The sequence below is a fragment of the Anopheles maculipalpis genome, chromosome 2RL (genome assembly GCF_943734695.1).
Source record: "Anopheles maculipalpis chromosome 2RL, idAnoMacuDA_375_x, whole genome shotgun sequence".
Classification (NCBI taxonomy): domain Eukaryota; kingdom Metazoa; phylum Arthropoda; class Insecta; order Diptera; family Culicidae; genus Anopheles; species Anopheles maculipalpis.
Window position 1 is genome coordinate 9329646 of NC_064871.1, and position 14533 is coordinate 9344178.

At 47.7% G+C, this 14533-nt stretch overlaps 7 protein-coding genes across 8 annotated transcripts in view; 4 read left to right on the forward strand and 3 right to left on the reverse strand.

The window, feature by feature from the left end:
• LOC126558677 (cleavage and polyadenylation specificity factor subunit 4) overlaps positions 1-9317 on the forward strand; it is a 500167-nt gene extending 490850 nt beyond the window's left edge. Inside the window, exon 5 of the transcript XR_007607040.1 lies at positions 9305-9317. The gene's annotated coding sequence lies outside the window, so the exon portion shown is untranslated. The remainder of the gene's footprint in view (positions 1-9304) is intronic.
• LOC126558369 (50S ribosomal protein L1) lies at positions 657-1914 on the reverse strand. Its single transcript, XM_050214373.1, has 3 exons — positions 1718-1914; positions 1015-1633; positions 657-944 (listed from the first exon to the last, which is right to left on the reverse strand). Exons 1-3 carry the CDS (start codon positions 1912-1914, stop codon positions 657-659), a joined length of 1104 nt encoding a protein of 367 aa, XP_050070330.1.
• On the forward strand, positions 2438-4176 carry LOC126558027 (adenylyltransferase and sulfurtransferase MOCS3). Its single transcript, XM_050213961.1, has 2 exons — positions 2438-2560; positions 2931-4176. The coding sequence occupies exons 1-2, from the start codon at positions 2441-2443 to the stop codon at positions 4134-4136; spliced, it is 1326 nt and encodes a 441-aa protein (XP_050069918.1). The 5' UTR covers positions 2438-2440; the 3' UTR covers positions 4137-4176.
• The window catches only part of LOC126558393 (histone deacetylase 11), a 61979-nt gene continuing 51945 nt past the window's right edge, over positions 4500-14533 (forward strand). The window contains exons 1-3 of one of the 2 annotated variants that reach the window (XM_050214404.1): positions 4500-4844; positions 5074-5546; positions 5612-5878. In XM_050214404.1, coding sequence (XP_050070361.1) covers positions 4500-4844; positions 5074-5546; positions 5612-5878 — 1085 coding nt within the window. Of the gene's footprint in view, positions 4845-5073; positions 5547-5611; positions 5898-14533 lie in introns of those variants that run through there. The other variant, XM_050214403.1, reaches the window with a different exon arrangement.
• LOC126558303 (RIB43A-like with coiled-coils protein 2) lies at positions 6548-7761 on the forward strand. The gene is made up of 2 exons (XM_050214296.1): positions 6548-6670; positions 6739-7761. Exons 1-2 carry the CDS (start codon positions 6548-6550, stop codon positions 7759-7761), a joined length of 1146 nt encoding a protein of 381 aa, XP_050070253.1.
• LOC126557240 (nicastrin) overlaps positions 8127-14533 on the reverse strand; it is a 380964-nt gene continuing 374557 nt past the window's right edge. Inside the window, exons 2-5 of the mRNA XM_050212946.1 lie at positions 10732-10832; positions 10549-10644; positions 8540-10484; positions 8127-8154 (exon numbers count right to left, since the gene is read on the reverse strand). Of these exons, the coding sequence (XP_050068903.1) occupies positions 8127-8154; positions 8540-10484; positions 10549-10644; positions 10732-10822 (2160 nt within the window). The 5' untranslated portion in view covers positions 10823-10832. The remainder of the gene's footprint in view (positions 8155-8539; positions 10485-10548; positions 10645-10731; positions 10833-14533) is intronic.
• On the reverse strand, positions 11237-14288 carry LOC126557018 (exocyst complex component 2). Its single transcript, XM_050212654.1, has 5 exons — positions 14179-14288; positions 13279-14108; positions 11578-13214; positions 11459-11515; positions 11237-11385 (listed from the first exon to the last, which is right to left on the reverse strand). The coding sequence occupies exons 1-5, from the start codon at positions 14285-14287 to the stop codon at positions 11310-11312; spliced, it is 2709 nt and encodes a 902-aa protein (XP_050068611.1). The 5' UTR covers position 14288; the 3' UTR covers positions 11237-11309.

Genomic DNA, 14533 nt, shown 5'->3' on the forward strand with positions numbered 1-14533 from the left:
TACTGTGCGTCTTCACATCGCAAACGTTCCCGATCGACTGGTTCTACGATCGGTCCGATGGAAAGTCGACCCCGGGGGTCGCTAGGCAAAAATTGCCGAATTTATTACACACACGGATATATATGCATGCAATGCGGTACGCACACCGGGCGATCCTACCCACCCCGTCCCCTCTTCAAACTAATGTTGACAGGTTCGGGATTTCGGAAGATTCCATCCCTAGGAAGATTCGAATCGGATCGGTTCCTAATTGAAGAGTTCAATCCGATTCGGATTACGGTGGGATTCAATCTTATTCGGATTAGATTCAACTTTTCCTCATTAGGATTCTCTATCCTCAATGACAAAATCGCACTTCTCACTATAATGAGCAGCCCCGTTTTCACTGTAGTGAGAAGAGAAATTTTGTCCGTTTTGTTATTTGTGTTGAATTAAGAAACAATTGGATCCGATCCGATACGAAGATTCGATTCCCCACAGGGATTCGCTTTTCCCAACACTACTCTAGACTCCTAGACGGATAGCCTGTCCGAAACAGAAGGTTCATCTCATCGCACGAGCGTTCGTGTTTGAGTGTGTGTGGAACATGTCCCATTTTTATTCTATTCTTACTGTGTGTACAGAACCACTGTTGTTAAATAGCCGTATGGTCACGCTCACGCGCCTCCCTTTGCTACACTCCTCGCACCTTCTTCCTGCTCCGCATCCGCGTCCTCCTCGTCCGCTGCCGCTGCATCGGCACCCGTGCTCTTTGCCGACTTTTTGCTAAACACACCTTCCACCGGGATGTACAGGAACGGATCGATCTTAAGATTCTCGCCCGATGGCGGACTTTTCAGCAGTACGCGCGTCACAAATTTGCCTTCCCGCTTTGGCCGCATCGAGTTTACATCCTGCAGCAGTGCCGACAGATTGCTTTCCAGGTGGTTCGTTTCCATTTGTAGCTGTGTAAAGTGAAGGGAATAAAAGGTTCGATTAGTGCGGGAAGTGCAACACAGTCAAGCATTCCTTTACCTTTCCGATGCAGGCAATGATCGAACCGTAATCTTTCTGCTGCTCATCCTTTGCCGCACTGTAGTTAATGCCGTGCGCATACTTTTCGATCATTTCCGCCAGATTTACACCCAACGTACCGGACCGTGGATTGGGGAACTTGTTTTTCTTCAGCAAACCACGTATGACCACCAGCTCGGGCAGTATGTTAGGATGTGCCAGAACGAACGGATACTCTGCCAACTGTAGATCACCGTTTTGAATTTCCTTTATCAACTCCAACCCTCCAACCAGCGTCGCTCCAGCATCTTTCGCTTCCTTCAGCGGATCCTGTCCCTTCGCAAACACGATAATGTTTCTATTTTCACCGTGCTCGAACCGATGCGGTATCGCAACCATGCGCTGGAAGTTATCCACGAAACGGGTCGACTTTTCTGCCTGCATGTTTAGCTCGACGTGCGCATAGAGCGGAGCGTTTGGAAGATTGTACACCGTTGGATGGTGCGTTTCCCGGTGGCACTGGATAGCTTCCGCGACCGTGTAGACGCGCCATTTGTAGTACTTGCTCACCCAACAATCGTCCTTCGGATCCTGCTTCCAGCTGTCGTCGATGTGTTTGTTTGCTACGTTGAGATTGAGCCTAGAGGACACAGAGAGCAAAAGAGACGACACACGCCGATGAAAGATTTTTCAGTAATATTTTTTTAATGAGCCGATCACTTACTTTCCCTTTTTTCGCAAATCGTGCCGGATAAAGCCAACTTTTTCCACAACCTTCTTCACCTTTGCCTTGCGTGCCTTTTCTCGTGTACCCTTACGAGCGGCCAAATCGAGTGTACTTGTATGCAGCAGCCGGGCACTTGCCACCATAAGCGGTATCGTTGGCCATCGAATGAAGCCGATACTTGATAGGGAAAGCATCGTTCTGGGGTCCTGCCGCAAGGAAAAGTATGAAATTATTGGATAATCACAAAAACAACACTGCACGCACCCGGCACCAGGTGTTTGACAGCGCGAGCTTTTGTCAGATGAAGCGTTTGTTGTTTGTCAAGCGGAAAACGCTTCATGAAAATCAGCTGTCAAAGCTGGTTGTTTACAAAATCACTTAAACTGTGTTTTTGTGCAAAAAGTGTAGCTTTACTGATGCAAAGTTGTAAGACGAGTGTTGCAAAGGACAAATAGAAGCTTTTTGCTTCTTCAGGCAGTCACGGTGAGGTGTGGGAAAGTGATAAAACATTCCACAGTCTCTAAACTACAACCGTAGCTTAGGTGCGTTCACCTGGCTAAGAAGAGAAAGAAGAAACAGCACTTTGACTGTGGCGGGTACATAAGACCGAGCTCGTTCGCTCTTACCCAATCCAGGTCCAAATACATAGTTTTTAAAGTGTTGAATTTGTTTTACTTTAGCTTAAACGATCATCATTTCATCTTCAACCGAGCTTCAATCATGGGTGAAATGAACGGCGAGGGAGAAATCGAAGTGCTGGAAAATGACATACGTACATTGCGAAAGCAGCTGCAGGAGAAGGTTCAGCAGTTGAAGACCTTGAAAAAGCATTTTCAGAAAGTAAGTATGCATTGATGCTGGCCCCCCTTTAAAAAAGCGATGGATGGTTCAATTCTTTGCACGTGTGAGTGAACGAATCTCCCATTTCATGGACACACATAGAGAGAGAAAGAGTGCCAGCCCCTCGTCGTGACGTTGACGCGGTTGCAAAACAGTAGACAACACGGTCGAGAATTGCGACACCCCCACGTCCGACACCACGAGTCGAGTCGTATCTTTGAATTGTTGGTCAATGTGTGGCCTTGATAGTGGAAAGCATAATCGCAACGGCTCGAAACTACCCTCCCGTACCATGCAAAGCAGCGAATTGAATATTATTATCACCAGCAAGTGCTAATTTTGTTGTCTCACGCTTTTTTTCTGTTTCCAGAATTGCATTACCAAGCTGAACAACGATGAAATTGCACGGTACAGCCGCCAGATTATACTGTCCGAGATCGGTGTGGCGGGTCAACTGAAGCTAAAGAAGGCCTCGGTGCTGGTGGTTGGTGCTGGAGGGCTTGGATGTCCCGCTGCCCTTTATCTGGCCGGTGCCGGCATAGGACGGATTGGTGTGCTTGACTACGACGAGGTAGAGCTGACAAACCTTCACCGTCAGCTACTCCACACGGAGGCTACGGTTGGGCTAACGAAAGTGACCTCGGTGCAGTCGTACCTGCAGCAGCTGAACTCGCAGATAGAAATTCAAACTCACCACACGCAGCTAACGAGCGATAATGCGATGTCCATTCTCGAGCAGTACGATGTGATCCTGGATGCAACGGACAATGTGGCCACCCGCTACCTCCTGAACGATGCGTGCGTAATGCTTCACAAGCCACTTGTGTCGGGTAGCGCACTGCAGCTCGAAGGACAACTAACCGTGTACAACTACCGAGGTGGACCCTGTTACCGGTGCCTTTTCCCTACGCCGCCACCACCGGAATCGGTTACAAACTGTGGCGATGGAGGTGTGTTGGGCGCCATAACCGGTGTGATCGGTGCACTGCAAGCGCTGGAAACGATCAAAATTATCCTGTCGAACGAGGGTGTACTAAGTGGTCGGTTGCTTCTGTTCGACGGTCAGCAGAGTGCATTCCGCAATTTAAAACTTCGACCCAAAAAGCCGACCTGTGCCGTTTGCTCGGATACGCCCACCCTTACGAAGCTTATCGATTACGAGCAATTCTGTCAGATGAAAGCGACCGATAAGGATACCGCACTGACCGTGCTGGAACCGTGCGAACGGATTACGGTGCGTGAGTATTACGACGAATGGCTTGCGGCAGGGCGAGACCATTTGCTGGTGGATGTACGGGGTGCAAATCAGTTTGAAATGTGTCAACTGCCTGGCGCACCGGTTAATATACCAATTGACGACATCCTTAGCAACAGGCGAACGGAGGAACTTCTCGCACGCGTACAGCAAACCGAGCAACCGGTGTACGTCGTTTGTCGCCGTGGTAACGATTCGCAGCTAGCCGTGCGGCATCTTGCACCGTTGTTTCGGGATCGAAAGCTTCCAGCACCGCGTGACCTGATCGGTGGGCTGCACGCCTGGACGAAAACGATCGATTCCGATTTTCCCATCTATTGAGGGTGTTTTTTTGATTATTTTTTGTTTCTTCCTTTTCTCACACTATTTTTGTTACATCGGTTTTTCTTTTTTGAAAAAGCACTTCAATAAAATCATACCGTTTTATCTGTTGCCTAGCGACAGTGTACAATTATGCATTTTCTGCGTTTTAATGATTCCGGATCACTCCGGATATTTTTCCCCGTTTTTATACGTGAGTCGCAGGGGATTCATTAATCCACTCCGGAGTTCCCACCACTAGTCGTCAGCTGCTGTCAACAATGGTGACATTGACCTTGAAATCTGACGGGAATTTGTTGACGAGCCCATCTTCTGCTTCCAATCAGCGGTTTGTTTTGGGTCCGACGACACTATAGAAGCATTATGTGTTTCCGTTTAAACACTGCCAGCGGCACGGACTGTTCCGGACTGAGCAGTGGAACCGACGACGAGAAGGAAGAGGATTCACCGCAACGGGCTGTAAGTCCAGCTGCCATCGTTCCAATCAGTCGTGACCGGCTACCGATCGTTTATCGGCCAGAGTACGGTGTAAAGTTTCTTGGCCTCCAAAAGCTACATCCGTTCGATGCGGCCAAAGGAGGCAACATTTATCGATTGCTCAAAACGAACGGACTGATTCGCAACGATGAAGATGTGTATGCTCCGGATGAAATTACGCCCGAGGAGCTGCTGGAAGTGCACACGAAGCGGTACATCGATAGTTTAAAGGTGAGTCTACTCAGTGATTCCGGAACGCTTCAAAATTTCCGGAATTGATTCCGGATAGCAGGTTCGGGATTGTATCCGGCATCGGAATTTGTTGTAGGAATCGAAATAAGTTCTAAGAAATGAAATCGATTACGGAATCAGAAACGATTCCGAATACGAAATCACTAGACCCTACCATCCTAGGGTGCGGCCTTGACCATCATTCTCACACCATCTCGCTCTCTTCCAGTGGAGTTTAAATGTAGCCAAAATAGCAGAAATACCTCCGCTCCTTTTTGTGCCAAACTGTTTCGTGCAGCGAAGCTATCTACGGCCGATGCGCTACCAAACTTCCGGCTCAATACTGGCTGCCCGTGCCGCACTGCAGTCCGGTCTCGGATGGGCCATCAATCTTGGCGGCGGATTCCATCACTGTAGTGCCGATCGTGGCGGTGGCTTTTGTCCGTACGCCGACATTACGCTTACGGTGAAGATGTTACAGGCCAGTGGCAATGGTATCGAACGGATACTGATAGTGGACCTTGACGCGCACCAGGGCAACGGTTACGAGCGGGACCTAATGAACGATGCGGGTGTTTTCATTATGGACATGTACAACTATCGTATCTATCCACGGGATCATACGGCTAAGCTAGCGATACGACGAGCGGTCGAGTTGAAACCACACACGGATGACGAGGAGTACCTTAGGAAGTTGAAACAGTAAGAAACGGAATAAAAAAAGCTCCAACGGGTTAACTAAACAAGCTTTTGGTTATTTTTTGCAGATGTTTGCAACGATCGCTGGCAGAATTTGAACCCAACTTTATCATCTACAATGCCGGCACAGACATCCTGAAAGGTGACCCACTTGGACTGCTGGACATCACCCCGGAGGGTGTAATAGAGCGCGATGAGTTTGTGTTTCGTAGCGCTCAGGAACTTTCCATCCCGGTGGTGATGCTGCTGAGCGGTGGATATCTGCGTAGCTCGGCACGCGTTATCGCCAACTCGATTGTGAACTTGCGCGCCAAAGCATTGCTGCCAAGGGTGGAGTAGAACGTGACGTTTCTTCAGACGTTCTAACAAAGTAGGCTTTCAATTGGAAGGGAATCCAAGGAAACGATATGTGATTGCTATCTCTGTACTTAATGAGCCTATTCCGATGATACATTGGTGCTGCTCCCGTAGGTGTAGGTCATTTTGCTGTTCTTGTTCCATTAGCAAAATATTCGTCCTCCACACAGCATTTTAAAAATGTCATACCAAAGAGTATAGATTTATTTTTTTACATCAAACAAATTTAAAACTTTAAATCATGTGCACTTACTCCAAACAATATTTTGCAAATTCCGCAAATGGAATATTAATTGTAAAAATAAAATAAAAAACATCACATAAAGAAATTGTCTTTCTTCCTTTCCGTTGAATCATCGAAACTGTTTGGCTGTTTTTGGAATCTTTTAACGGTACGCATGGAATTTGAACCCTGGTCCTGGAATTTGGCCCGCCCCAGGCTCTATCTGAGGTTAATAAGCAAATAAATGGCCCTAACAGTACGCCTAATGTTTAAATAAATACTTCCATATTGATCAAGTTACCCGGTTGCCATGGTAGAGCGTCGTCTGTTGTTGAACGCATTCCAAACAGCAGTAGTACGGTACGTTTGCTCCAGTGAACACTTCTCCAATCTTTTCTGTTCTTTGACAGTAGTGAAAAACAGAATGCTAAATTCTCTTTTCATTAATCACCAAGATCAAAAGGAAGCTTTGGCCATCGAGCGTCGACGAAGGTTTGAAGAATCACGAAAACAGCGCATCTTTAATGCCAGACGACGTCTTATTGGGGTAAATACATTGATTTATCTATGGGGTGCATTCTCGTCTCACCTTTAGCAAATGTCCTCATTCATCAGGTGGACACCGATGCCCTCGGGTATCAGATCCAGGAAAAGCATGAAGCGGAACAAGCGCACGCAGAACAGCAGCGCAAAATTGCGGAAGAAATGCGCCGCCAGGAGCAAGTTCTTCTGATGAAGCAACACGAACAGCGCCAGGAACGCATTCGCGAGCAGAACGAACTTAACCGTTTCCGCGAGTCGCACCAAAAACCGGAACAATCCCGTGACTTTGACCTTTTCGATCCGAACGGATTGAAGAAATCCCTCCCGGCCCGAATCGGTGATGATGATCCGCGACTAAGCGTTTCCGGTGCACAAATATTTGACGGTGAAGATCTAGAAGAACGCCACCGACGGAAGGTGCAGATCGAACAGCAACGGTCCTGGCTGGAACAACAGATTCGCGAAAAACGCCAAGCCGAGATCGATCGTCGAGCAGCAGAAAAGTTCCTGGAAGACTCACTAATGTCACGAGAAAACCGACTCCATCAGCTTGCATCCCAGGAACGGTACGCGAGGGGCAAAATCCATGAAGCGATCAATGAGTTTAATCGGCGGCTGATGAACGAACAGGAACAGCAGCGAATGCGCCGTGAGCGAGAAGAGCAGGAAGATAATTTGGCGGAAATTTACAATAATCTTACGAGCGACATTTTAACCGAAAATCCGGACGCGGCGAAAAGTAGCTTTGGACCTAATCGTGTCATTACGGCTCAGTACAAGGGTATGTCCCCGGAGGAAATTGAACAGATACGGCGGACGCAAGAATTGCAGCTGGAAGAGCTTAAACGGAAGCGGCAAAATGAGACCAATACGCGAAAAGCATGGGATCAGCTGGCAAATGATTTTGATCGGACGGTTACTCTGAAGGAGCGTGAGCTGACCCGACGAAGGCACGCACTGGCCGAACAGATTAGGCAAGAAAATCATCTACTGTCGTTGGAACAACAGCGCAAGCTGAAACACTTGGATAAGGTCGTGTACCAGAATCGGCCAACGGAGGCTTACTTTGATCAATTCAATACCTGCTCACGATAAATTAGATCAAAGCAGACGATGATTTTTTGGTTTTGGGGGCACAATTTGTGAGTGAGTGTGTGTGCACGTATGGACGAAGAAATTTCATTATGAGCAAACTTTAAACTGTACTACACTTTACGAATGTTATAAATATCAATTGTATTACGACATTATTTTACGGTAGTGTTTATCATTAGTTTGCCTTGTTTTACATAAGTAAGCTAAAGTCTGATGGAATAATAAAACCTGCCGCCCGACAGTGTGCAGCCGTGCAAACGGAAGAAGATGTGGTGATGGGACGAATATTCCCCCGCTCGGGTTGCCGATATCGGTCACCAAGTTCAACAGAATCCGAAAATCGGATTTGAAAACTTCACCGCGCTTCAACATTGTGTCGGCTGCGTGGCAATGCTGGAAGACAAAGAAGAGACAAAAGTTTAATAACCAAAAATACACACTTTTCTTCTATAACCACCTACCCGCCGAGTAAAACTGTTTGCTAGGCAATTCAAAAGTTTTAAGCTGATAGCTCCATTATATTAAATGTTATTGAAAAATCTAAATGCAAAACATACCCGGGTAGGTGATTATTGAAAAAAAAGTTAAACAACACAAACTCAGTAACCATGGAAACGGTCATGCACAGATGGAAAATGGAAGTCTGTTAGTTGGATGGATGATTTGGACCGAAATAAGTGAGTGAATTAGATGAATTATGATATTGAGCAGTTTTGTTTATTTGAAGCAATATTCGCTGAATGCATGGAAACAATTTGAAATTAATCGAAACACTTACGGTATCGATGAGGTGGAACCCTGATTGAATAGCACATCCGACCGGCTGTTGATGAGAAACACTAGCACAAACGAAATCACCATCACCACAATGCCTATCGAAAGGGTAAGCGTTTCGTGTGCCGGCGATGGCCGCAAAAATATTCTCGCCGACATCTCCGACCACGTCGACTCGGTCCAGGTCGAGTATCGATACGAACTATAATCGTACGTATCGTTCACGAAAGCTGGCGACAGTGCAAGACTCATGTTTTGCGTAGTTCGACGACATTGTCCAACTCCATCATACCCTGCCATCCACTGGTACGGGAGGTGCATTGCGGCACAGTCCGCTTTCGTAACGTTTTCTACCTTCTGGCCAAGCAGCAAACCAAGCACCCGGTACGTCCACCCGGTAGCATCGGCCGTGAGCGTCGTGTGTACGCTAATGTACCGGGACGGTGGTGCCGGATAGACGTGTGGTGTGTCCGGTTTTACCGTCGCACGGAACAGCGGACAATCGGCCGACTCCAGGAAGCAGTGTAGAAACTCGTCTATCAACACGCTGTTGGTGCCGTTACGCTGATCGTACGCTCTACCAACCAGCAGCTCATAAATGCTCATGCCGATCAGTGTGGAAGCGTTCCGGATGCGCATCTGGATTGAATCCTTCCCGTATAGGTCACTCCTATCGCCTAGATTCAAATCTTCTAGCTGTGTAAAATCATACTTGCTCGAGAGATTCCGATAGCGATAGTGCAAATTTTCCTGATCGTCGTAAATCGAGTGATAAAACCGATTGCCCGGTTTCGAGGCAATAATCACAGCAGGGAAAGTAATGTTTTCCCGTAAGAATGATTGTGCCGATACTGGTGGTAAATTGCCTGTCAGTACCGGCTGTCCCGATTGAATTCCAAATCCGAAAGATTGATTAATTTTGCGCAGCAACTCGGCCACCTTCGTTGCCATCGGTTGCGGTGCGGCATGGTAAACATGCAGATCGGTTAGATTGTCCAGCGAACCGAGATCAATCATCAACTCAATATTGTCCATCGAGATCGGTTTGGTTTGGGTACTACGCGATGGAAAAGCGCCCGTTTGTAGATCATAAACGAACCGCTGCGAACCGATGTAATCGTACGATTCACCATTAAAGAACAGAAACAGCACGTTCCTATCGTTGGTTGGTAGTGCTTTGGAAAGAAAATGTGCCACCGATACAAGCACGGTAAACGGCACGACCGAATCCATTGCACCCAATCCAACGCCATCGAACATGGTCGTCGTATCGGTACGCGTCGAAACGAGCACAATCCTTTCCGGTCCCTCGACACGCTGTTCTTCCGGTACGATCGGGCGTGGGAAGAGTGTGGCGTACACGTTTTTCCCCTGCAATGGATCACAGTACTTGGTGGCGGGAATGAGCGAATTGTACGTGTTCGATCGCCTTATGCAGATGTCGGTACTGACGGCAGCCGACATAAACGCTTTCACCTCGATCGCACACAGGCTGCGCTGATGCTGATGATCGAGATCGTGTGCGTTAAACCGTTCGTAGCAGTCGAGCAGCTTTTCCATCTCCGATACGCCTGCCACGTAGAAGATAGGGAAGGGAAAATCTTCCAACAGCAAACCGGTGCCCCACGGGTTCCAACTATCCTCGGCCCGATCCACACTGCAACGCTGATCGTCGGATATTTGCTTTAGCAACGAGGAAAGCCCACTGTACTGATTGGGACAGCGTGATTCCTGGCTGAATTGCTCCAACCCGCTGGCATTGTTCACCAGAACTAACACAGACACGTACGGACCAGCTTCATCCCGCAGCCGGAGAATGTTTTCCCGCGTGTAAAGGGCCGGAGGTATGATTGGGGCGTACGGCGGTGACGGGTGCTTATGTACGATAAAGTCAATGTCTTCTTTGCTGCTTATTAAATGTAACACACCCACCGAACCACCGTTCTTAGCTGGAAGGGTAGGAAATGATTTCAGTGGTACTTCAACGGGTTATCGGTGGTAAACTCTACTTACAGCTACAACCCGTTACATGTGTTCCGTTTAACCGACGAAAGCAGTGCGCACCATTGACCGCTGTGTACATGTTATCCTTCATGCGCTGTCCATTTGCTGAAAAAAAAACACCAAGATGCCATTTAAAAAAGATTGCTCCTACGGTCATACAACAACGCTCCACTTTTGTTGTTGACTCACCACCACCTAGGCCTATCTGAAGCGATACTAGTAAAAAGGCAACAAGCCGCCAACTGCACCATTCCGCACCCATCGGTGCATGCAATGGAAACATATTGTGCACGCTAGAATCACTAAACCGGCCAGAAGCGTCTTTTTATTACCACAGTCACTAGAAATTGAAGAAAAAAGGATCCAGCAATACGCACAAACAAAAGCCGAGGACAAGCTGTTTTCTATTGCTCTTACTGTGTTTACATTCCTGTGAAATGTCAAACGGCGAATGACAGCTCCTATGACAGACGATAATTCAAATTTTTTTTTAGCAGTTGTGCGCGAATTCTGGAGTGCAGGCGCAAATAGTTGATTAGTTTTTTTTATTAAATAACACGTATCAGGTATATAGGGGTTAAATATCAGATTTTGCATAATATAGTCGCATAATATTAACACTCTACTTTCTACTTTCTTTAGTTTTGATTTTTTTTTCGCCGGCATTACGACTGTTTGGCGCCCGAGCGGTAGCAGTACGTTTACTTCCCGGAGCGGTCCGATATGGATTTCTTTTTCGTACGACAAGATATCCATATGAACGCATCCAATCAAGGATCCACTACCTGGAGGCACATGATCTGCAAGCGGATATTGTTCTTGATCGTTTTCACCGTTTCATATGTTCTGAAATGAGAAAGTTTTGTAAAAAAAACGGAAATGAAAAGATCGAAAAAGCTAAATGAAATAAGTTACAAACCTTTGCTCACTTTCCGGAACCGATGGAATAGCGTCCAGTGCCTCAACGAAGAAACTCCTGAAAGATAAACAGGATATGAAAATGTGATGAGCTTTTGGTCTGTTGTTTGATCTACTTACTTGGCTGTTTCGTTACTGTACACTCGTACAGCATCGCGAATCACGTTAATATCTACCGTCGCCTGCAACGCACCATTTACATTGAACTTCTGTACACAGGTCATCAGTCGCGCCAACTCTTCCGCTACCGTCTGTACGATTGGTTCCAGTATGGGGCGCAGGAGTGACGGCGAGATAGCAAAAATCTCCGAGTACACCGACACCAAATTGTCCAGACACTCGTGTGCGTACGGACTGAGCTTCTCCGACGGACCGACCTGATCCCACTGGAAACTGCCCAGATACATCGATGGTTCGATCGTACCGACCAGAGGATCACTCTTGTGCTCTACGTACATTTCCAGCAAGCTGGCAAAAATACCATTAATTGTGGAACGCGAATTTTCAATCGCCAGCGTCGGTACCGGGAAACTGTGACGCGTGAAAAGATTGCCCAACTTGGGGAAAAAGATACGATTGCAGTAGATACAGTTGGACAGACAGCAAAGCAAACGTTGCTCCCATGTAATGGCCGGATTCACCCATTCCCGCTTATCCCCGGTGCTCATCTGTTGCTGCAGCAGGGCTGCCGGGAAACCGATCAGCTGTGAAAGCATCGGTGCCTGCTGAGGATCCTCATCGGAACGTTGGAGCGCAAGTGTTTCAATCACGGTACAGAAGGATGTTAGGATCTCTTGGAATCGTTTTGATAGCTCCCGCTGACCATCGGACTGTGGTTCGAGCAACGTTCCTTCGCGCACTTCCGGCATAAGACAAGCGACTTGTGCGTCATCGATCGCTTCGACTAAAATTTCCTCCAGTTTGGCAGGCAAACTGGTTGCGCCGGCAAATTCCGTCACCGACAGTTCCCACTGTTCCTTCTCGTGTAGCTTCTTTACACGCTCGTTGGCTTTCTTCAGGATCGTCGACATGCAGTACAGCCGTAGCTCGTCGATAAACTTTAGCACTATATCGAGCGCTTCATTGGGAAGATCGAGTCGAATCAGTGTGGCGTACGAGACGCGAACGTACCGCAAACAGTGTGGCAACCAAGTGATGAGAAAGTTCAACGATGGACTTGCGGATGGCCAGCTGGGCATACCCTTGACAGCACTGACCGCTGCTACTAGCGAACGGTGCGCGCTAGATGTGGCCAACAGTGCCGAACGGAGATAGGAACAGAATTGCTCGATAGCGGTAAGAATGATGCGCTTGAAATTGCCCGGCTTCGGAGGAGCAGCTCCACGTAGTTCTCCATTGAAGTGTGCCTGTCCAAGCCGCCACAGATCGGGAAACTGACTCGCAGCGATTTCGGTCATTTCCTCACAGAACTGGACGCGTACCGGGGTGACTGCCGGATCAGTACGAGACTTCGATTCGCTACCGTGCGATTCCTTGCTGGTGTATTGTTCGTACGCTTTGAGGAACGTTTCTTCCAGATGCTTTGCACGTGCCTCGATCGCGTCCCATGCTGGGTCCTCGATCTTCAGCTTCCCGGCAACGCTTGTACCGGTTTGCTGTGCTTCCAGGCTAATGAGCGCTTTGATCATTTTTTTCTGCTGCTCAACACCTTGAGGCATTTCTCTGATTTTGCCATGAAGCTGTTGCCGGATGGCCAATATCTTTATGTCCACCTCTTCCAATACCTTCCGGAAGATCTGTAGTACATAAGCAAAAAGTAATAAAATCATTTACTTTCCATAATTAGGCAACCATACTTACTGGAACTTCCGTTTTTCCAAACAAGTTCTTCACACGTGCATAATCATTCACGACAATATCGAACTCATTCTTCAGTGCCGCCTTCTCAACCGTGTTCGGCAAACAGAACAGGAACTTGTGGCGCGACATTGCCGACAGCGCGGCCCGTGTTGCGTCCGCCTTTTCCTTCCGCACCAACACATCCTTAAAAAGTTCGTGCGATGCGTCGATCGAACCACGAATGGCCACATCCAGCTGGCGCACTGGTTCCTTTCCGTGCACCTTATTGTCCTGCGTTATACGATCGCGCAACGTCATCAGCGTATCGAGCTGATCAATCACCGAACCGGCATTCGATTTCAAAAACGACAATTGCCCTTCCTTTTGGCTTTCGACACGACGCCGCAGATACGAAAGACCGGCCTTCAAATCTTCAAACGAAGTTGCATGATGATTCTCGAGCAGAAACCAACCGGGGGTAAAGTTTTCCTGCGATAAATCACCCGAACCTTCCGGAAACAGGTCACGCAAATCTTCTGGAAACTTTTTCTCATTACCCTCGTTCGATAGGCCGAGCGGATCTTCCTGTGTGTAACCGGTTGGGGCTAGCGACCGTCGTCCCCAGGCCAACGATTGCATCGGTGATTCCTCAATCCATACAGCGGACTCTTTCATCGGACCAATCGTTTCGTAGTACGCACGGAACTGCACCGTACAGCTGCCCATGCCACCTCCGCGCGTTGTCACTATAATGTCCCCCTTGCCTTTGGCTGCCCCGGTACGGGCTATTATCTTCTTGTCCGATTTCCATTCCGCCGACAGTAGACAATCACATCCGCAGATGGTTAAACCTTAAATGGGAAAGTCAATATGAGTAGCGTTCTTTAACGTTTAGCCCACCCATCATTTTTGATAGCTTACCGATCAGATCCGTTGACTTGATGCCAAGAAATTCGCCCCGTATCGTTACGCGCGTACCGGGTGGACCTTCCTTAGGGGAAATGCCCGTAACGACCGGGCTTTTCACCATCCTGCTGATCGCCAATCGATTGGTGTCTTGCCTTTACCACAGATGATTCACACTCTCAGCCGGATTTTAGCAATATAAACAAACTTATTTCCTTCAACACAATACTATTATAAACTGGTTACATATAATTAATCGACAAACACAGTGATCAAACACTCCGAATAAAGCTTATCATCTATTTGATCAACTTTTCTAGTAAAGTGTTGCGTGTACTAGCCAGATGCACTGTTTACGTGTTTGGATCGT

Bases quoted from the DNA above. Each gene is read 5' to 3' on its own strand.
- LOC126558369 (XM_050214373.1), bottom strand. From the start codon at position 1,914: ATGCTTTCCCTATCAAGTATCGGCTTCATTCGATGGCCAACGATACCG. The intron at 1,634-1,717 runs GTAAGTGATCGG...TGTGTCCTCTAG, and splicing joins GATTTGCGAAAAAAGGGAAA to GCTCAATCTCAACGTAGCAA. The intron at 945-1,014 runs GTAAAGGAATGC...CACTTTACACAG, and splicing joins TCATTGCCTGCATCGGAAAG to CTACAAATGGAAACGAACCA.
- LOC126558027 (XM_050213961.1), top strand. From the start codon at position 2,441: ATGGGTGAAATGAACGGCGAGGGAGAAATCGAAGTGCTGGAAAATGAC. The intron at 2,561-2,930 runs GTAAGTATGCAT...TTCTGTTTCCAG, and splicing joins TGAAAAAGCATTTTCAGAAA to AATTGCATTACCAAGCTGAA.
- LOC126558303 (XM_050214296.1), top strand. From the start codon at position 6,548: ATGCTAAATTCTCTTTTCATTAATCACCAAGATCAAAAGGAAGCTTTG. The intron at 6,671-6,738 runs GTAAATACATTG...CTCATTCATCAG, and splicing joins CCAGACGACGTCTTATTGGG to GTGGACACCGATGCCCTCGG.
- LOC126557018 (XM_050212654.1), bottom strand. From the start codon at position 14,287: ATGGTGAAAAGCCCGGTCGTTACGGGCATTTCCCCTAAGGAAGGTCCA. The intron at 11,516-11,577 runs GTAAGTAGATCA...TTTATCTTTCAG, and splicing joins TACAGTAACGAAACAGCCAA to GAGTTTCTTCGTTGAGGCAC. The intron at 11,386-11,458 runs GTTTGTAACTTA...TTCTCATTTCAG, and splicing joins GTTCCGGAAAGTGAGCAAAG to AACATATGAAACGGTGAAAA.